Raw genomic sequence first — 23,498 nt, forward strand, 5'->3', positions numbered from 1 at the left:
ACAAAAAAAAGCAACACATCGCTCAACTAGACTTAGACTTATTATATAAATGACGCCATCTTCTAAACTTCTTAAAACTAACCTAACACAACTTTTATTAATTTAATTGAAAAAACTGTCTTTCAAATTTTAAATGTCCTAATTAACCTTTTCCATTTTTTTTCGTGAACAAAGTTTCCTGCTTCAATCATCAATTTCCTGATTCAATCAAAGGTATGAAACCGAAAATAAATGATAAAATCCACTGAAACTTACACAGCTATCTATGACACAGACATGAATTTTTAAACGATTGCAGCTTAAAAAGTTATTTCAAATCCATACTTATTTATCACATGTCATAAAGAGACATACTAAACTGTATAAATGAAAACAAGCAAACATATTAATTATGTGGTTAAAGACAATTGTTAAACAAATTTGCTTGGTGTATTAAATATGCAATAGGATACTTTACCACATTCAATATTAAAGAATTTGACATTATGCTCTCGTAAAACTAAGTATATTTTGAAAAACAATGGCTATTCAAAAGAACGAGATACATTAAGATTAATATTCTATAATTTTTAATCCCATATTATATAATAATTGATATAATTTGGAGAAAGTTGCATTAACAATAAATAACAAGAAAATCTAACCTTTTAGTTATGTTTTTTATTTCATTATTACGTTATTTATTCGAAAGAAAACCAGTACAACTGTCTATGTAAGTATCAAGGTGTTATAAAATACTTCCCTGTATCTTCTTACTACAAATATTTTTAAAATATCTAACTAGAAGGAATCCAGATCTTGTTAGAACAAGATCTCTAGAATTTTAACAAGACCGTATCAATGTTGAAATGGAACGACACAAATCGGTTGTCAAGGTATTCACAAAATTATTTTTATATAAAAATCAGAACGGTCCAATTTTCAAGGACTGTATCGCATAGATTTGGTTCAATCTGTTGAGCGATGGTCTGCACTATGTTGAGTTTAATGGCATCAGTCGATTGCGCTTTGATGGTGGATTATTTACAGAGGAGTGACATCGTATGCTGTTTGCAGCCAATTCATGTATCCTCTGCAAGACATATATATGACGTAGTGCTATCCTACTGGAACCATATATCGGTCACGTCCATAATATTCAATATGGACTAAAAGTGGACTGATTTGGCTATCAACCTTCTCTAGCAATCGCCTGTGACACAATGAAATATAGTGAAAAATGGCGCCCAAAATTTCGATGAAACGGTCAGTTTTTATAAACAAATTGCGGCCTTGTCGACGTTATATATAATTATGGTTAACAATTTATATAATATTTTCACTGGGAGATAAGATCTGAGAATATGGTTATGAAACCATATATAAGCCATTCATAAAAAATGCACCTATTTAATATTAATTAATTATTATTGCAATTTAAAAATGATTTTCTGGGCAATATTAAGGTCCTAATGTTGCCAATTACATATACTGAATATACCCACGTTTATTAGAAACCGTCATTTTCCGGTTTTAAGAGGTCACCTCTAATATAATACGAAAGCTTTGGTAGCGATATGTTCTACATATAAAATTTTGTATTACAATTTACCATATTTAATTAATAACGAAAAAGTCCCAGTTAAATCCTGTTGGCTAAAAAAATGCTCTCGATCCTGTTGAAACAAGAACAAGTGATCTTTATTCAAGGTACACAAAGATAACTGGTTAAGCAGCATAAGAGAATAAAGGAATATTTTAAATGTAATTTTTACCAGTTGACCCTAACTTAAGCGGTCGACCAAATGTCTTTAATAAGAGAAAGCAAAATGTGCATATTGAATCGGTCGTGATGCAGTTTAATCGGCATTTGGCCTTTGCTTTTTATAACACATTATTTCGTTATATTACAAAATTTCATAACGAGGCTATAACTGTAGAATATATCATTAATGTTACTTTTAATGATATATTGCTGACGGTGTTCTAATACAAAAGTATGATTAATTGTTTAGATAGTCCAAGAACTAGTTCGATTCGTACGTAAGGATTTGGATTAGTACATTTTAAACGAAATTATTCTCTAACGTTTAAAATCTCTATTGTTAATACGAATAAGATAATGTCTATGTAATAAAATTATTATATAATGTACAATACAAGAAAAAAATCAAACGGGTTATTTATTTTGTCGAAAGTTTATGCAGTTGCTGAAGCCCGCTAAACTTTATTTAACCACTAGGTGCTTGCATGTATATTAATCAATGATATGAATTGGTGAAAATCCGAGGTATCCATGTAAGCCGATGATAAATATGCATTGGTTACTATTGCTACGAACTTCCCTATCACGTTGCATATTTAGCTGATTAGCGAGTACATTGGGATGTGCTGACACACTTTCGAAGTACTTCAGACAAAACGTTGAATTACACTCGTTATAGGTTCTAGAGGAATATCGCGTTGTATCACTTTATTTGAAATATAGTACGGAGCATCAACAATGGCACGCAACACCTTCTTTTGGAACCTTTGAATGATTGATATATTAGATTTGCTAGCGGTACCCCATAGTTGGATTCCATATGCCCCAATGGGCTTGAGTATAGACTCATACAGTATATCATTATCATATACATGATAACTTGGATTTGCGCCCGATGAGCCAAAACATTTAATATAATTTTAGTCCCAGTTGTTTCCGTTTAGAGAGTATGGGCTTCTTCCAGGTTAGGCGTCGATCTAAGTGCATACCAAGATATTTAACATGCTCTGCTTGGGGGAGTTGACGATGATTGATATTCATTGGTGGACATGTTCTTCTACGCAGGGTAAACGTTATATGAGTGGATTTTATTTCATTTTCTTTAATGCGCCATGTCTTCAAAAATATGGTAACTTAACCACTAAAATATAATAACAAATTTAATATTATTGAATTATTTAGTGTATGCAAACACTAATCAAGGAATGCTGAAATTGTATTTTCATTTAAAGAAATCTGCTACCGAGGACCGATCAAAAAGATTTAAAAACTTATGGTGTTGCAGTTCAAACTTCAAAAGAACTTTCACTCAGTTTAACAGTTGATTGTTCAGACATCAACTATTTCCAGGCGCATATAGGCAGTGGAAAAGATCGAAAAAGATGGAAAATCACACGAATTGACTAAAAATTTAATTTCGAATATTACAATTAACAAGAAAAAAAAGTTTTCTGCGGCATATTATAACTAGTGATGGAAAGTGGAACTACGACGATAATCCCAAACGCAAGAAGTCATATTCTATACCAGAAGCGAGATAATGATGTAAATAAAGCTTGGCTGTGTATTTGGTAGGTTCAGCAAAGTGTAACGTATTAGAAGGTACTGAATCCGAATGAAACTATTTCCGCTGGGCATCTCCGATATCAGTCGATCAAATTTTATGATGTATCGTTGCAAAAAGATCAGAAATAGTGTGTAACAGATTCACGTAATCCTCCTACATAACAACGCTTACATGTTGTAAGAGTTGTAAAAGATACGCAGATTGCAGCTAAATGGGAAGCTTGGCTGGCACTCAGTTTTAAACTTCGAAAGTGGATAGAAGATTGAACCGCTGCCAAACTAACAGCGTTCTTGCGACAGGGTGTCGTCATTTGCCAGAAAGATTGGAAAAAGTTGTAGAAAATTATGTTGTCTAGCTGTGTCTATTTGAAGTGAAAAAATGATCAGAACAACAATAAATTGTTTTTATAAACAGAATTAAGAGATTAGACAAATACAGCCGTGATCTAGTAGTCACCCCTCTTATTGATCTTGAATTCAAGTATCTTGAACGAAAGCAATTACAGACATAATTTCATCACCATCATCAGAAAGACTCACATTAAATTGCCTGTAGAAAATTTTGTTGTCTAGCTGTGTCTATTTGAAGTGAAAAAATGATCAGAACAACAATAAATTATTCTTAAACACAGAATTAAGAGATTAGACAAATACAGCCGTGATCTAGTAGTCACTCTTCTTATTGATCTTGAATTCAAGTATCTTGAACGAAAGTAATTATAGACATAGTTTCATCACCATCATCAGAAAGACTTACATTAAATTGCCTACTATCTACCAACCAATAGAATACAGAAAAATATTACTAGAGTTAGATAGATATAACATTAGTAAATAAAAATTTATAGTACAATTAATAAAAAGTCCAAATATGTACCCAATATTTAAAATTAATAGAAAACACAGTTATTTAACTATAATTTTTTAATTAAATTATATAGTATATAGAATAATGGTTACTGTATTATTTCAATTTTGTATTGCTATTTGGCATACTTTCTTCAATGCACAGATGGTTATGGACTCGGTCCCATAAATCTTTGACTTCAAATAACCTCATGAAAATAGGTATTATTAAATTACATTATTTAAGGGACAATTATGGTGAAAGTAGTATGAATTCTATGGCATAAAACATTATCTTGTCGACCACATATTGTGAATCAATATCGTTCAATTTAGACAGTAATAGTTAATTGAAAAGCGTCAAGAAGTAAGATCCAATGATGCTACTAATATAAAATTTGTACTCAAAGTAATAGGTTGTAAATGCATTTAGGTTTCAATAAAAATATATGGAAGAAAATGAAATAATTGCTACATATTAAACAACCTACCCTTAGCAAAAGACCCTTCTCCCCATCGCCAACTGCCTGACTCTTCTCCTCAGACTTAATTTCTTGTATCAATTAAACCTTGTAAGAATAAAGACACGGCTATTTAGTAAATATAGGTTGTTGATAGCTTTTTGAAACTTGTTTATTTTGTCCAATACGCCGTATTAGCCTTTCAGTAATGCCCCCACAAACTGCTACGATATTATAATTTGAACCGCTTTTTACTGGATGACCAGTAGATTTAGCATCAGCAATTAGTCCAATCATTCTGAAATTTTCAAGCACATTTCTTAAAATTAAATTAATTTAAAATTAAAATTAAATCAATCTTCCAGCCATATTATGTATAAAACATGTTGTGCTCTCGTATATTACTTAATTTTATTGACTTCGTATGCTTCTCTATACCCCTACCACCACCCCCTTTCCCCTATTTCATTGGAAATAGTTAAAAAAAATTAAAATATATCGTAGGTAGTTATATTACTACAAAGTATGACATGTCTCCTGATATGTACGATCGAGATAGATCTAAAATATCAACCTGTATAACAGTTGGTGCAATATTTGATTTAAGATCCGCATTAGAATGAATATGACCATGATGTTATCTTTTAAATTACTTTTACAGATCTTAAGATTAGCTTAATATTTTTTTGAGTTGTTATCATGAGTCATTCTTCGATAAGACTACAATTAAGTAACTGTTCTAACCTTTGGTGATTTATCTATATCCTGGGGTTATAATTGTTCAGGTGATATTTCGTTGTTCACATAGAATATTAAAATTATTTGTTGAGACATGTCAACACGGAAGTGTTCCATGAATGAGTACTTATTTTTTGACAAATATACAGTAATTATCATTGACGTATCAAGTAGACAGCGAGAATTTAATTGATTTTTTATTTTATATTAATTAACTATTAATATATAGTAAATAATGGGTTGGAAAAAAAGTAATATCGGTTTTTCCATGTCCTTCAAAGCGAGATACCCTAATCAATGATATATGTGGCGTTATATCAATCAATATTTGATATTTTACCACAACCTTAACCAAACTCCGTCAATATAGAACCTCTGACATTTCTTAACGGAAAAAACTGATTCAATTAATTTTCTTTACTGAAGCCGAATTTAGATTAGGAAATGTCTGGATCATACGGTAGGTGCTAAAGCCTAACCTTCTAAAGTTCTAAAAGTTCTAATGTTCTAAAGAACTTCAGATCAAATTATACGCAATTTCACAAAAGCTGCGTATGTCTTCGGACACATCTCATTTCTATTTAATAATTATTATTAATAGTATGAAGTCGAGCCAATAGTTTGGTAGCTCATGACGACCAATTCCTTTCGTGGCGACGAGGCTATCTTTGCAGCCATTTGCAAAATATCTCTGGGTCTTGACCAGGATACCTTTTGCACTTTTCTGCTATGCATCATCCTCTTTTCATGACTTGTCGTCATTCATTTTAGAAATAAGATAAATAATTTTCTTTTGTTTTACCGGCGCTTCAGAAAATAAAACTCGTTTTCACTGTTAAATTATGTCGAACCCAGGCAATAAGCTTTCTTTTGCTAACCATGTGTTATACAAATAGTCCAAAACTGTTTTATGATCGATGTTTGGGTCCGTAAAAATATTATGAGATCAAATATGTTTGTATGGCCAATATTTAAAAAAAACTCAGAAAGAAGTGGTAGATTTAAAGAAGGATTTTAACATCGAAATTTGCTGAAACGAGAAGATCCAAATAGATTTTGACACAGAAGCATTCATTATATTCGAATTCATTTAGCATGCGTTCGACAGATACGACCAAAGCATTATAATTTAAAAGGAGTAAATCAATTTCTATTGATTAACCCTGCCTTAACTGCGTCAGACTGTAAGAGTGTCCAAATGTGGGAGCCAAATAGAAGGACTAATTTTGTTTTTGAAGGTAATATTTCCCCTCTTCCACATGGACCATCTATAGAAGTGAAAGCTCCTGCAGATTGGCTCATTTGCTTTATTACTTCAGCAGTAGATGCCTCTTTATTCTCCTTTATTACTGATCCCAAGTACATAAGTCGTTGCACTTGGTCTAACTAGATTATGTTGAGATTTACAGTAGGCACTTTGTCAATGATTTGGTCCTTTCTTCACCAGTTCTCAAGCTATATGGATTTGTATATCGGGATCTATAGCACTATGATCACCGACCAACAGATCGGCCAAGGATTTTTTAGCATCATAGTCTAAGTAACTCCATATCCGCTTCTAAAAATGTATTACGTAATCGTAATAATAAAACCTAATAATATTACATCTAGTAATATATTGAGAAGCAGTTGAAAAGTATCACGTTTTTGGCAAACCTTAGCTCAGATCGCAAATCCATTTAACAAATTATTTATATTTTCTAAGATGTGTGAAGAAGCTGAGTGTATGCACTCGAAATCAGAGAGAAATCAATAAAAACAACAATCACATACTTTCCATAATCTAAATCCAATATCATTTCCTTTGTCGTAATAATATTGGAAGATATTGGAAGATAATTTGCAACAAGTACGCCAATTTTGATATTTACACTGACGGCTTAAAATAAGACTTGAAGTGTCATCTGGCTAAAGGGCAGCTATAATTATTTACAACTCACACGTCTATCGAAAAGAAAACATCACAGCATTACTTCCAAACTAAAGAGCTTTCCAAGAGGCGTCAGAAAGAACGCAGGGATCTATATTTCCTGAATTACTACAACCTATCGGAAATAACGCCACAATTTTTTTAAGACTCAATATAATCATAATTAAGCCATTGTATCTCACAATCAATCATTTGAAATAATTATTTCATATAAGAATATCAAGTTATAAATCTTAAATTTAAATAATAGAATTAACAATAATAAAATTGTAAGCAATTATTCGAAAAATATATAAGGAAGTAGTGAAATGACAACTATGTAAAATATTTAAAAACAGCAAACGATTACAGCTATTATCCTAAGATATCTTATTTATTTAAGTGTAACGAATTACAGCTTGGTTTCACTTTTCCTGTATTATGAATGTTACAGTATTCCGCATACAGCAAGACACACCTGTTTATTACAGTTGCAAAAAATATATACGTACTTGAAAGGTTGGCCATCACGTTATAAACAGAATCTAAATCACGCAACGTAATCCATAATATATATTTTAGCCTTAATTTTTCATTAAACTTTTATATGTTGATATAATTATAAAGGAACGGAATATGCCTTTTTAACGGAATTTTTATTGTATGCTAAAGCACTATAATTGATTTATTTTGTTTGACAATATCCGTTTCTTTTTTATTTGAAAGCTGGAATTTTTGTAACATTTTACGGTAGTATACGAAGGTTGTCCTAAAAGTGCACAACATATTGCAGATGTAACAATTTCTTTTAACAACATTATTGGCATAAATATTGAAATATAAGGTTGGGGAAAAAGTAAAATCAGGTTTTATGATAGACATATTTAAAGTCACATAGCTCTTATTAGTGCGTGTATAATGTAACAATCCATAAAACATTCTACACCAAAATGCAACCTATATTATTTGTTTACACAGTGAAAAGGTATTCCGCATTAAAAATGGAGATATCATTAGGCCATTTTGGTCTTATATTGCTTTATTACAACATAAAAAGGGGAAAATGTAGAGCTATGAGTTTTCGTTTAGGGAATTTCGTTTATAAAGGTGAACCTTGCCCAGGATAACCTGTCGAAAAGTAAATAAAATTCTTACACATATAGAGATAGGCTGAGATAGTAGTTCATTTCGCGACATTAAAATCTAAATATAGACCACAAAACCGTTTTGAACCATTTGTATAAGAGCAAAAAAAAGTTAAAATGTATAAATTAACATTAACACAATAACTCTACACTGCATGCATCTTTTGTGATTCAGAAAAAAAATAGAGAAAAATATAGGTAGGAAGTTTTGATGACAACCAAACCTTGCTCCATCCGACCAATTATTCCGATATCAGAAAAAATTTAAAGTGGATTCCGAAGAAACGAAATAGCATTTTAGCTCAGAATTTTGTACGAAGCAATTGTAGGCTAATAACATGAAAAAAAAACGAAATTTTATTTTTCCAGATGCTGAAAATGGGTCTCAACTTATTTTTTTCCGCTCCGATGTGAATTAGTGTTCAGAAATAGGCCAAGGAAGTATTGAAGAAGGACTTTTGTCGAGTAGAGCATCCTTTCGCACACTATTATGTAATAAGGGAGGAGTAAAGAATGTATATATATATATATATATATATATATATATATATATATATATATATATATATATATATATATATATATATATATATATATATATTAGTGTCCTATGAAGCTTGTAAAATAGCCACTATGGTGATGAAATACATAAATTGGTAAATAAGTGTACTAACAGGTCAAAAGTCCCGCAACCATTTTGATTAAGTGACGTTTAGCTCAGTTTCGCTTTAACCATTGTGAACAAGAAGGAGTAGAAATAGTGACAATATTTATTGAAAATAATCGTTCCATTATTACTACTCAGCGGAAATTGCGTCGTCCAGTGCCTCCACAAAACCACAATCTATCGTTTACATGCGAAATCTTGACAGTAAGGTACGACAGCGACAGTCCTCGTTCTGGAAAACAACAGACATCTCTTAACGCTGAAAATGTGCCTCTGGTGCACGATAGTGATAGTTGCAGAGCCTCCTAAAACATCAATTCGGAGACTTGGTTCCCAGTTACACATTTCTGCATGCAGTTTAAGGCGTATTTTGAAAACTGGTTTGAAAATGTTCCCATACAAAATTCAATTAGCACAAAAATCAACGAGTTGAGTACAGTAACGCAATCTTAAGGCTGTCTGGTGAAATTGAAAATTTTTCGTCTAAATTCATCATGAATGAATGAATCCCAATTTCTTCCCCACGTGGACACCTCAATAAACAGAACAGTTGGTTTGGTTCTTATATTTTTGAAAATGACCAAGGTGTTGCAGTTACTGTTACTACTGAACGGTATCGAGACATGATTCGAAATTTTCTTGTGCCTGAAATGGAAGAGGGGACATGTGGTTTCAGCAAGATGGGGCCACAGCACACACAGCTCGTTCAACAATTTAATTATTGAATGACGATTTTCCACGAAGACTAAATTCGCGAAGTGGCGATTTAGCATGGCCAGCCCGATCTCTGCATCTAACAGCATCAGATTTTTTCCAATAAGGTTTTTTAAAATCAAAAGTTTATGTGAATCAGCTCCAGATGATTCAACATCTTAAACACAATATTCATCATGAAAGTGAAGAAATTCAGCCCCAGATGTTGCAGGATATCATGGAAAAATGCCTTAAAAAGAGCTGAAATTTGCATAACAAATCGCGGTCATCATTTAGCCAATATAATTATTCAATCAACGAAAATTAAAGTGTAAAGACCAAATAATCTCTTTATGAAAACTTAACTTACTTATCTATTGTTTGAGCAAAGTTATAAGTAATCGAAATGGTAGTGGGAATTTTGTCCCATGTTATATTTTTTCATTTTTAACTGCGAACTTACTGAACAGTCTAGTAATATTAGTAGAAATATATGTTATGTAATCTAAGATACTATTATTAACGCTAAATTGAGTTATTGGTCAGTGTATTATGTCCCACTACATGTAAAAGTGTGGTGCAGCTAGTTTCACGAAACTTACAATTTCACTGACCAATTGAGGCATCCTGCTAACTGCAGGTAACGATGTCGTGACGATACGATTTACGGGAGACGATCTCGAGGGTGCCGAGGAAGTCACGAAGACTTTCTCGGTACTCGTGCTGGCGCCTCTTGTCGAAGACGGCTTCGATGACCTTGACTCCTAAAATAGCGATCAATATCATTAGTTATTTGATGGAGACAATGCCGGTTCTTTTTGCTGCATATTGTAATTGTGACACAAAACTTTTTCTAACGCAATATAGATTAATTGAGTGGAATAATTCAAGGGCGTCATGTTATTTTATTAAAAATATCCTTGATATTGTTAATAATAAGGTTGCATTAGTTATACCAAGTGATATTGTCGTTTATATCGGTCATTTTTATATTTTGGGCTACTATATTAATTTGTACTATGATCTATTACGCCTATAAATTAGATTTAAAGGACTTTTTTTTAATTGAAGCTTTATTGTGAAAATTCACTAATATATATATAAGTGTGTTGTCCATGGATAGGCGCTACTTTTCCCTATTTTCCTCAAAACGATGGAATGCTTCTTAAAAGAAAAATTCTGCATCTTAAAAGAACGATGTATATATTTGAAGCTAGTAGCACTTCTCACTTTAATGTTCCCAAATATGTTTTCATTGGCTTTGCAATATGTGCTCGAGCGTTGTCATTCTGATGAATACAGTTGTTGTGACCTTGCTTGTATTCCGGCAGTTCGTATATTCGCACATTGCTGGGCCTAAACGCATCAGTTGTAGTCAATAGCCATTGATGGTTTAATTGGTTTGAGCAGCTCATAGTATACAGTACCAAGCTAATCCAACCAATCCAGTATTAGTTTGAAACTATAGATATTCGGCTATGCCATTGATGTCGATGTTGATACGTGACCAGGTGGTTCCCATGCTTTTTTCGCTTTGGATTATCGTAATTAACATACTTTTCATCGCCAAAAATAATACGATGCAAAACCATTTTTACGATTTTGCTGCCGAAGCAGCATTTCACACGTGGCCAAACGTCTTTCAATGTCTCTTGGCTTCAATTCATATGGCACAAAATGTCCAAGTGTTGAATGATTTCCATATTCTTCAAGTGTTTGGAAACGGTTTCTTTTCCAACAGCCAACAGATTCCCACCCAAAAAATCTGCATTCTTCTTGCGTTTTACATAGATCACCTACGAATAATACGTTCAAATCCTCGTCTTCAATAATGTTTGCCTGTCCATAACGCCCTTTGTCTTCAATGTCAAAATCACCATTTTTAAAACGTCAAAATCACTATTCACATATTAATGTCGATATAGCATGATTTTCATAAGCTTCACACAGTATTCGATGATCTTCAGTAGTATTTTTCTTCAAATTAAAGAAATAGAGTAAAATTTCCCGCATTCAACGCATTGAAAAAATTATTTATTCACAACTCGGCTACAAATGTACCCGATGCAATAAAAGAGCTGAAAGAACTAATCCTAATTGAACAGAACCAAGGCATTCAAGACATCAACTCAGGCTACAGACTATTCGTTGTGGAAAGCAATAAAAAAGCTTAGGAGATCCCAGCAGCATAACCCACCCATTAAAGCAAACGAAAATAATTGGGCGAGAATAAAGAGAAGGCCGACATATTCTCAAAACAATTAAAAATGTTTTTAAACCTTTCTAATCCAACCTACATAAAGATGAGGAAAATAAAATTACTAGCTTTCTAGATTTGCCATTTCAAATGGATTTACCGCACGAGAAATTAATGGTCAAAAAAGTTAAACAACCAATAATGAGAGAGATTAATATTAAAGAAGCTCCTGGTTAATACTTAATTACTGGCAAAATTTTAAAGGATCTATCAGAAAAGTGAATAAAACTATTAACATTTATATTTAATGCAATGCTACGCATTAATTACTTCCGTAGTATCTGGAAAGTAGCTAAAATATTAATGATTCTTAAACCAGGAAAAATACCAGAAGATGTGACCTCCTACCGACCTATAAGTTTATTAGAGATAATCTCGAAAGTTTTCAAGAAGTTATACATAAAAAAGCTAAACTATATAATAGAAAAAAAGAAAAATTATTCCCGAACATCAGTTTGGCTTTCGCAATAAGCATGGGACTATAGAACAAGTGCATAGACTTCTAAACAAAATAAACGCTGACCTAAATGCTAAAAGATATTGTTCGGCTGCTTTTCTAGACATATCTCAGGTTTTTGACAAAGTATGGCATACGGGCTTGCAGGTTAAACTAAAGAAACTTCTCCCTCATACGGACTATCAGTTACTAAAATCGTATCTCACTGATAGACAGTTTATTGTAAATCAAGGCGATGAACATACCGAATTAAATCCCATATATTCAGGAGATTCGCCCATCACAAAAATAACTACTGTGGCAACATATGCAGACCATACAGAAATCTTAGCATCCCATGAAGATCCAGTCACAGCATCAATAAACCTACAAACCCACCTGGAGCAAATACAATTATGGTTAAAGACATGGCGCATTAAAGCCAATGAAACAAAATCCACGCATATACCGTTTACCCTGCCTAGAAGAACATATCCACCAGTGAATATCAATCATTGTCATCTCCCCCAAGAAGAGCATGTTAAATATCTTGGTATGCACTTAGATTGACGTCTAACCTGGAAGAAGCACATACTGTCTAAATGAAAACAACTGGGACTAAAATTATATCAAATGTATTGGCTCATTGGGCGCAAATCCAAGTTATCATTAGATAACAAGGTATTGCTGTATGAGTCTATACTCAAACCCATTTAGGCATATGGAATCCAACTATGGGGTACCGCTAGCATATCTAATATATCCATCATTCAACGGTTCCAAAATAAGGTGTTGCGTGCCATTGTTGATGCTTCGTATTATATTTCAAATAAAGTGATACAACACGATATTCCTCTAGAACCTAAAACGAGTGTAATTCAACGTGTTTGTGTGAAGTACTTCGAAAGAGTGTCAGTGACCAATGTACTCGCTAATCAGCTAAATAAGCGACGTGATAGTGAAGTGCGTGGACTAAAACGTTTAACACCATCTGATCTGATTACTGGACATATGTAGACTTTAGAATAAGACTAATTAATTGAGATAATATTTTGTACAGAAGATTGCTTAATGAAGTGATTTTCTACATGCCATGTATATATAATATAGACATAAGAAATACTTATTGCCATAGGGAAGATTGTAGACTCACGAAGAGTAATAAAAAAACAATGTACCCGATGTGATTTAATACACAATAACACAATCTGTTGTATATCCTTTAAAACTAATTTATAGGCTTGAAATTACACATATTGAAATGTAGTAGTGAATATATAGTTCCGGTCACAAGCGAACATACTAAATTTTAAATATGCAGCAACTAAAACTGAAAATTCTTTTAGTTAGCTTTAGCTTACAAGGTATTGTTCAAATATCTTCTTAATTAAATTTCGTTACAAATATTTCAACTTTACTAAGTTTATTAGATCTAGTTTATTTAATAAATGATTCCCATTGATATATTAGGTTTTCAATTAGTTCTGAATAGGTGGTCAAAATACTTTAAAATATGTTTATTGTATATTGGGGGTATAATTATGTTTAAGTTTTCAAAGCCAAGCCGTTGCACTCCTTAATATATCAGGGTACTCGAAACCATCTAAAATAGTATACATTTTTACAACCTCAATTTTATATTCAAATTGTGTATAAATATTTCTAATAGTAGTTTTACAAATAAATGAAAGACTCTTTGTTGAAAGTGTGCAAAATATTTATAAAATTCATTTTAGTCGAAACTATGGTGAATGAAGAATGAAGAATTTAATATCGAGTTTTTCTATTTTTAGAAAATTTAGATTTTAGGAAATTTAGAATCATTTAGAAAAATGTATAGGCGTTTTAGAGGAAATCCTGTCCTGTTGATATACTATAAAATGTTTCTGTATAATCAAATACTGAAATTTAATAGAGCACAATTAACGCCCTGCAATACTTTAGAATTAATGAGCTTCATCGAGGCATAAAAGGACACCGTTAACCAAACCATTAGAAAACACACATCAATGCTCAGACAATATTAATGTCATTACATATTTCAAGTCGCCAAGGATACTGTGGAGCCACACCAATGGGATATACGATATCTGTTCTATTCATAGCGGCATATTCGGCAATGTTTACAAAGAAGTTAATTAGAGAATTACGAAACTTCGAAGCTAAAAAAAAGAAAACATATTAGAACACCATATAGCTTCTTGTCGATATTAAAAAACACTCTCGATATAATTTACTTCTATATACACAGCGAATGTACAAAATCAAATATTTTGATTAATAGAAAATGTTCCATTCGATTCCATTAATTGCAAAACCTTGTAAATATTTAACAAAGTGTATAATTAGTATATAATTAGTATTATACTAACAATTTATTATATTTTATTTAATATTCTAAAAATTACTTAATTTATAAATAATATAATCAATAATTATATTAGAAACATTTGACTCAATATTGATTTAGTTAAGTATAAAATATTAATGTTCAAATACATTAAAATTATAACTATTCATTCTCAGAACTTATAGTAATAACATGCTTTATTTTACATGCCTCATAACACCTATAAAAAAATTTGAGAAGTTCAATGTCATCCAAAAAAACCAAACTGTATATAATATCTAAGTTATATAATAGACTTTCAGATTACGGACTGACCTTTAGAAAACATGCAGGACTGCAATCATCTCTATCAATTATTGCACCAGTATCTTTTTAATTTTGAAGGTAATATAAACAAACATAAATATACTTTTTTGTGTTACTTCATGCTCACACTGATTAACGTCATTATTGTTTTTTAAGAATTATTTCTGCAAAAGGAGTTTTTATTGACGTCAGTTGAAAAGGGCAATATTATCATGAATTTAAATCTTAAAATAGAAAATAGTGGTTTTTTCCGGAAAACCATTATTTCCTGGAAGAAATAATATCAATTACTTTAGAATAAGAATAATCCTTCAAAATTAGCATCATCCCAACTATTTTAAGATATTACTTGAACATTAAAGCACTCTAAACGCCTTTATGTTTTTATAGAATGATCCAACTTAATCAAAATTAGTTTTACTGAATATTAGAATAACTTTGTCATTTCAAATTTAATCGTTTTGTCGCTGTTATATTAAGTACTTAATGTTCATAGTGCATGCTCATGAACTGCCATTATATCTTTTAACCCATTCTTAAATATTGTCTTGAACAACAGAATCACAAACTATATTAATTTGTATCAATTGCTTTTAAATGTTTAACAAAGTGTACAGTTAGTGTATAATTAGTATTATACTCTAACAATTTATTATATTTTATTTAATATCCTAAAAAATTATTTAATTCCTAAATAATATAATCCATAATTATATTAGAAACATTTGATTCAATATTGATTTAGTTAAGTGTAACATATTATTGTCGAATGCGGCCACACATTAAAATTATAATTACTTATTCTTAGAACATATAGTAATAACATACTTTATTTTACATGCCTCATAACATCCATAAAAAAATTTGAGAAGTTCAATGTCATCCAAATAAACCAAACTGCATATAATATCTAAGTTATATAATAGACTTTCAGATTACAGGCTGACCTTTAGAAAACATGCAGGACTGCAATCATCTCTATCAATTATTGCACCAGTATCTTTTTAATTTTGAAGGTAATATAAACAAACGTAAATATAATTTTTTGTGTTACTTCATGCTCACACTGATTAATGTCATTATTGTTTTTTAAGAATTATTTCTGCAAAAGGAGTTTTTATTGGTTATAGTTATGAATTAACAAAAATACGATTGGTGTTAATTATTGAATGAATATTTATTTGTTCAGATTACATTACAGATTTGTATTAAAAAAGACGGATTAATTAAAATGAAAGGCTATAAGATAAAACAATGAATTGATGAATGACTTGTTAAATGAGAGATTTCTGGGAAAAAATATTTTAGGAGTTTTTTTTGGGTGATTTAAGCCATATTGGACATTTAGCCAGTTTCGTTCTTGGTGAGCGTTTAGTAAAGACCTATTGCAACGTGTGTCTGGTTACCTATAAAAAGAAAAATAAGATGGGAGTCAATAAAAGGCGTAAAACGACCGAGCAGCTAAGAGATCACCGACATAGAATAATTTCCTGTATCGCTAATAACAGGAATTCCTCAAAAGAATAATTGTAACAATGCTTCACTGCAAATAACCTTGCCAACTAAAAGAGGATATTAATATTGCAACACAATAAATATTTTATGAATAGAAATAAGAAAGTATGGAAATAAATAATTTGGACATCTAAAGTAATAAAGAGAATTAATTAAGTAAATTTTAGTAATAGTTAAACATTTATTATGATTCATAATAAAAAAAACAGAAACAGGAACAAGTTATCATGATTTATTTGCATTCGTTTTCGAAAGAATAAATTAGTTTTTTAATTGTTGTTTATTGTTATTTTTGGATATAAATACAATCTTAATTTACTTTTTAACAGCTTTTTGTAAATAAAGGGCAAGGTCTACAAGAGTAATAGTTGTTTGGAGCACTAGTTTTGCAAGTTTCATGACACATTTTGTTATGGCTCAACAGATTTTATGGTGTACCACATATATAAAATTAAATGTCACAATCATTTGAATTCTTATGAAATTCGATATGTAGTATATGAGGCTGAAGTTCATTAATCCCATATATTAAATCCCATTATTAAGGTATAATATATAAAATTAATATTTATTAAATAATGTCATTTTTAATTAATAACTATTAAGGAATACTATGTCCTATATTTACAAAGATAATAATGAATTAATATTAAGTTTAAATCAATTAATTCATAAAAAATTAATTAGTTCATAATATTTAAAATAAACAATAGTGTAATAACCACATTTTTAATGATGGTAATAATCAAGAATGGCAAATTATTTTTCTTATCTAATGCATTAGAATTTAGAACCCTGTAAAATGTATATATTTTCATATTTATATTGAAATTAATAATTTTTATAATTTATATATTAATGTTATAAATGTACTATATTGACGATCAAAATAAAAGGACTTTGGACTGGAAAATATATCCATTTCCTAAAACAGTGTTTTTGATATGTTTTCTATAATATACTATAGATATTATTTTTATCGATTTTATAGATATACCGATATTTTTCAACAATCCTATATTGCAAACGTAATTTTATTTGTTTTTTCATTATTTAATCATTTAATCCGGCGTTGTTACAGGACTACAAACTACTTCTACAATTTAGAAACCATAACTAATATGTAAAATAAATGATTTTCAAGATTTCAGCCAACTTCATTATTTACTGACGTCAGTTGAAAAGGGCAATATTATCATGAATTTAAACCTTAATATAGAAAATAATGGTTTTTTTCCGGAAAACCATTATTTCCTGGAAGAAATAATATCAATTACTTTAGAATAAGAATAATCCTTCAAAATTAGCATCATCCCAACTATTTTAAAAAATTACTTGAACATTAAAGCACACTAAATGCCTTTATGTTTTTATAGAATAATCCAACTTAGTCAAAATTAGTTTCACTAAATATTAGAATAACTTTGTCATTTCAAATTTAATTATTTTGTCGCTGTTATATTAAGTACTTAATGTTCATAGTGCATGCTCATGAACTGCCATTATATCTTTTGACCCATTCTTAAAGATTATCTTGAACAACAGAATCACAAAATATATTAAATTGTATCAATTGCTTTTAAGTTTTTATGCAATATTGCAACTATTTATAAATAAAAAATTAATCAAAATTAGTTCCCTTGTATATTAAAATAATTTAGAAAGTCATCCTAATTTTTATCGTTTTGTGGATGGTATATTACTTAGTGTTCATAGGGCATGCTTATGAGTTGCCATGACATTTTTAGTCTAATTCTTAAAGATTATCATGAACAACAGAAGTTGCTTTTTAGGTCTCAAAATGTATACAAAAATACAACAACTGTATTAGACAACAGCGTCCTAAGAAAAAATGATTAAACATAAGTGTGGCTATAATCAATCAACGTGTTGATAATTGTGAGCGTGTTGGCCTAAAATCCGAGAGAAAATGGTCAAGAGACACTAAATTGTATTATTTGGGCGGCCTGTTCTACCAAAACCACTATATCAAAGTAGTTATTACATTGCTTCCTTGGCTATATGATGAGTGGTATTAATTTGGGTCTTTTTGGAACCTCATGCTGTTCATACATCTTTATTAAGTAATATTTGTTGATGAATTGGATTTTCTAAGAGAACTCCTCCTCCTATATTGATAAGTTTTCTAGCCAAATTGGAAATATTGTCGATGTTTTTGTTCCTTTATTGTCTCTTCTTCGTATTGTTCTTCTTCTATCTGAATCTCAAATGTAATGTTTTGACAAGATAATATGAAGATTTATAGTTTCTACTAAATATACTTGTTATTGTTCTGTAATACATTCAACAAGCGGTCTCTATTTTATGGGCTCACTAGATTCTTTATTCATTTAAATTACGCAAGCCTAAGTACCATAATCTAACGAAGTATTTCGATGTTTGAAGTTCAAGGATTTGTTGAGCATCCGAAACCACCGATTAATTCCAGTCTCCTCCTGAATAAATTAACCAATGTATTCGAGATGAAATTAAATGACAAAAAGCTTCAGAGTTTCTACTACTAGATCTACTTGTATTTTGACGCTTTGATGGAGGTCATCATTTCTCGACTATAAAACAGATATAAAGGGTACCAGGTCAGGCATAAAGAGTATATATAAAATAATAAATGTAATAAAATTAATAGCAACCATGACAAAGTAGAGAGTCCATCCCCACAGCATACACTAGCACCCACACCGAAGTGGTAATGGTTATTTGTTTAGCGACACTTATCTCAGAATACGCTAGATTCTATGAAGATAATCAATTTCTCGTAGAAATCCGAAAAGTCTGTCTGTATTTTATCCTGCTATGGAATGCCTAAGTTTCGCGGCCTATGCATAGCTCTAACCTGGGTGAGTCGTATAGAGTCGCCCAGTATGTGGTAGGCTGAATTATGGACAAGGTGAGAAAACGACAGTGCCCAATCTTATCGATTCAGAGTTACGGCAGATTACGAAGGGAAGGAGCGTAAAGAGAGGAGAAAAATTCAGTTTTGTTTTTAAGGAGCTTGTTATGGTTGGCCTCCTGGACTCAACGACGCTGTTCCTCGTTCTTGGGGAAACACAATATTAATGGAATAAGGTTAATGTGGATGCAAACATTTGTGATGGGGAGCGGAGAGGAGGCTGCCGATTTACCCGCACTCTCTGCGCGCTCCTTTTCCGGTATGCCAACGTGTGAAGCGTTCCACACTAAAGTTATCTTGTAAGCATTCAGATAGAGGATACAGATGATTGACAGTGGGTTGGTAACCAGCGGATGGCTGAATTTCTATTCAGGGAACATTCGAGAGAATTTTGGGTATCGGTAAGAATAAGCCATTCTTTGAAAGATTCTATTGCAACGTAAGATAAAGCTTTGAGTATCGCAAAGAGTTTAGCGTTCAATATTGAACTCTATTCAGGAAGCTTCTAAACGGAATACCCGGTTATTCACTATAAATGCACTGTCAAGCTCACTGCGAGCGTGAATATAAGAATCTAACAAACTCGTTGTATAGAGCTCAAGGATTTATTGAAAGATTGTTGGAGCACCCAAAATCACCGATTTATTCTAGTCTCCTCCTGAAGATTTGAAACAATGTTTTCGCAGTTGAATTTAAATACATTTAAATGATTATTCGGACCGTAACAACTAATATTCAATCTGAATTATTTCATTTTAACGGTATTAAAATTCAAATCTTGTTTTGACATTTTGGGCTATATCCATTCTTATATTATTATATATTTCAATATATAATTAATTAAAAATATAACTATAAAAAAACTCACCTCTTGTTTCTTAGCCTGGATTAATGCTTTGAACGCTTCAGGATAGTTATCTTCTTCGTCGACTTCATCTTCACCATTCTTCTTCACACTAAGATCGGATAATTTTACTTCCGATTTTTTCGAACCTCTTGCAGCCGTCTCTGAGACTTTGGTAGGTTTCACGACCTTTTTCCTTCTGGTGATAGTGCTTTTTGAAGTCACCGCATTCACTTCCGCAACTACCGATTCCTTAATGACTGGAACAACCTTTTTTGTCGTGGGTGATGCAGTGGTTGTAGTTGTAGTTCGTTTCGTTGTTGGTGTTGACTTAGTAGAACTGCTCACTTTCGATGTTGTACTAGTGCTTGAGCTGACCATGCGAGTACTCAATCGAGCTCTGCTCGTACTCGCTTCCACGCTCTCGGTTCGCGTCACAGTCACTCTCGTGAATGCTGTGGTGGGTTTATCCACAAATTTAACATCATCCTCGGTAGCGCTGACTTGCATGCGATCTTCTGCAAAGCCTTGTCTTCGACTAATGCTAGTGCGAGATCTCTGCCCTCTAGATCTGATTGACGAGTCAGCCTTGGGTTCCCGTTCGAATAATGGTAGTACTTCGAGCTTTGATTCGTCTATCTTTGGGGCACCATCCGAAAATCTACCTCGGATCCTTCCTGTTGGACTGGTATAACTAACCGAAGCCGTTGTGGTCTCAATACGACTTCTTCCGGTTCTAGCTCCATAAGAGGAATCTTGAACTACGGGAATAATAGGAGTCGTGACTTCAACACTAGTACGTTGATATATATTCTCGGTGACACTTTGCCTTCTCCCTGATGGTCTATTGGCTCTGGTGTTCTCATTCCTAGTAGGTGCTGACTGGACTTCCACAGAGCTTGATCTTCTGTTGCTTGATCTAGTATATGAGGGTGAAATGTCACCTGAATCACTTCTGCTTCTAACAATTGGTATAGGTGCCGAATTGGTGGAAGGCTCCGTGGATTTAGTAGCTGACTTACTGCGTCCTCTGGTATTAGTTCTGACAGAAGATTTTTCAGTCGGTGCTACCTCAGCCACAGAGGCCCGTCGTCCTCCAACTCTGGTTCTTATCGTTGTTGGTAAATCGATAGTTACCCTCTGTGGTACCCCTTCGTATCTATTATCGATTCTTCTTCCTGGCCTAGGTCGACTGGGGACCTCTGACGTCGATTCAGCCATAAATACAGATGGGCCCTTCCTGCTTTCAGCAACGGATACATCATCTTGCCTCTTACTACTTCTACCTCTAGGTACAGTGGCTGCCGTATCGATATCTACCCGCGACCTTGTTCTAGAGGCCCTTACTCTAGGTGCTGGATTTGATGGAGCTTCAGCTGATACTGCAGCTTTGCTTCTGACGCCGACTCTACGTACATTACCAGCTCTTCGAATTTCCGAAACTTCGGTGGTTTTTTGCGTTGATACCTCGACACTGGAGGTCTTACGGAATTCTTCGGTTTCTATTGGTACTGTTTCACTGGATACTTCAAACGGTTGGGTTTCCGTAAGATCATTTTGTTCAGATATTCCTTCAGTTTCACGTTCGGCTTGAAAAACTGAATCGAGGTTATCAAATGAGGAAGCTTCGGTAGTTGATTTATGACTTTCAGATTTACTTCTATCTAATGATTTATCACCTCTGGCACGTGTTAAAGGTTCGCGATCGAGTGAGGTCTTTAATGAAGCACGGCGTGAAGGCACGCTGTTCTCAGACCGTAAAGCAGCTGATCGTTGAGAAGGACCTTCGCCTCTCGAGGCACTTCTAGAGGCGGCCAGTGATCGGATGGTGCTTCCGAAGTTGTTCAGCAAATACTCCTGATCAACTCTAGGACTTGTCGTTTTTGGCGGTGGCGTTTCACCTCTGGCTTGTAGGATAGCTCGGGCAGTACTACCAAAGTCTTGACTAAGCACCTCAACAGGCAACTCGTTGGTTAGAGGAGGTGTTACTGAAGTTCTACTGGATTCAAAGGTCGTTGGTCTTCGAGCGAAACTTGTGGTGTCAAATCGATTTTCCGTCAACACTCGGCTTTTGCTCTGTCTTCGAAAAGAATCGATTGGTGACTCGTTGTTGGGCTCATGAACTGCATATTGCTTCGGGCTGTCTGTGGATTGTGCTCTTCGGTCAGCGGCCGCTTTAGGATTGTTCGAGTGAATTCGGGTCCTCGTGGAGGCTCGTCGATTGGATGTGGCTCGCGTAGTTATCTCCGCAGATGGGTTTGATTCTTGTGCAGATGTAAATCGAGCTCTTCCTCGCCCTCTTACCGGTTTTGGTGGGTCATCTTTGTTTGATTCTTGATTCTGCAACAAACATTAATGAATGTTAATATTCATATAAAAAATATTCATATATATGTTGTTTTAATCAAGGTGGAAGTAATGATAGATATGAAGAAAAATTTTATTACCCTAGTTGAAATATGTTTTTGTTGTATTTGAACTTCGATCGCAGAAAAATATTTATGTTACTATACTATATACTACCACTGTATAAGAAAACTCTGAAACATGAATGGTCGTATGGTTTTCGAAAATCAGTACTTATAAGATTATTAGGTTTGTAGGAAAATAAATCAACGAGCCCATGAGTTCCTGAAAGTAACAATAGTTTGATGGCTAATAAAGGGAAATTCTTTCGATATTATGTAGTAATATTTTAAAATCCCATCCATTAACTGAACGCTCTTGTCATGATATATCACATCTCATCGCATAAAAATATATCGCATTATGTTCTATTATTGCATAGACAGTGGAAAGTAAAAAGGCATTTACTGAGAATAATTAATATAATACAGATTAGTCATGACATGGAATTTTCCATCAGGACTTGTAATAGTCATTTCACTTTTTTCAATCTGTCTCATTGCATTCAGGTACCTGGAAATAATTGAGTAACTGCTAAACTAAAAATTCCTGCAATTCATTGTCATAAAACTGTTTTGGTCCTCCAGTCAATCTTTTGTCCATGACATCAAAAATTACTATTTTTTAAGTCATTCAAAGCCCAAATCCAAATAAACGGGATATGACTAAACCTTGAGTTTCTAAAAGTGTTTGAAGAGCTTCGG

At 32.6% G+C, this 23,498-nt stretch overlaps 1 protein-coding gene across 7 annotated transcripts in view; it reads right to left on the reverse strand.

The window, feature by feature from the left end:
- Positions 1–23,498, reverse strand: part of LOC143204885 (uncharacterized) — a 168,102-nt gene that overhangs the window by 42,624 nt on the left and 101,980 nt on the right. For 5 of the 7 annotated variants that reach the window (XM_076417806.1, XM_076417809.1, XM_076417808.1 and 2 more), the window contains exons 3-4: positions 20,413–22,728; positions 10,372–10,533 (exon numbers count right to left, since the gene is read on the reverse strand). In XM_076417806.1, the coding sequence (XP_076273921.1) occupies positions 10,372–10,533; positions 20,413–22,728 (2,478 nt within the window). The remainder of the gene's footprint in view (positions 1–10,371; positions 10,534–20,412; positions 22,729–23,498) is intronic. The other 2 variants (XM_076417805.1, XM_076417807.1) reach the window with 2 other exon arrangements.

Source organism: Rhynchophorus ferrugineus, unplaced genomic scaffold (genome assembly GCF_030347505.1).
Source record: "Rhynchophorus ferrugineus isolate W39M unplaced genomic scaffold, kcgeb_rfMv2 rfM11, whole genome shotgun sequence".
Taxonomy (NCBI): Eukaryota; Metazoa; Arthropoda; class Insecta; order Coleoptera; family Curculionidae; genus Rhynchophorus; species Rhynchophorus ferrugineus.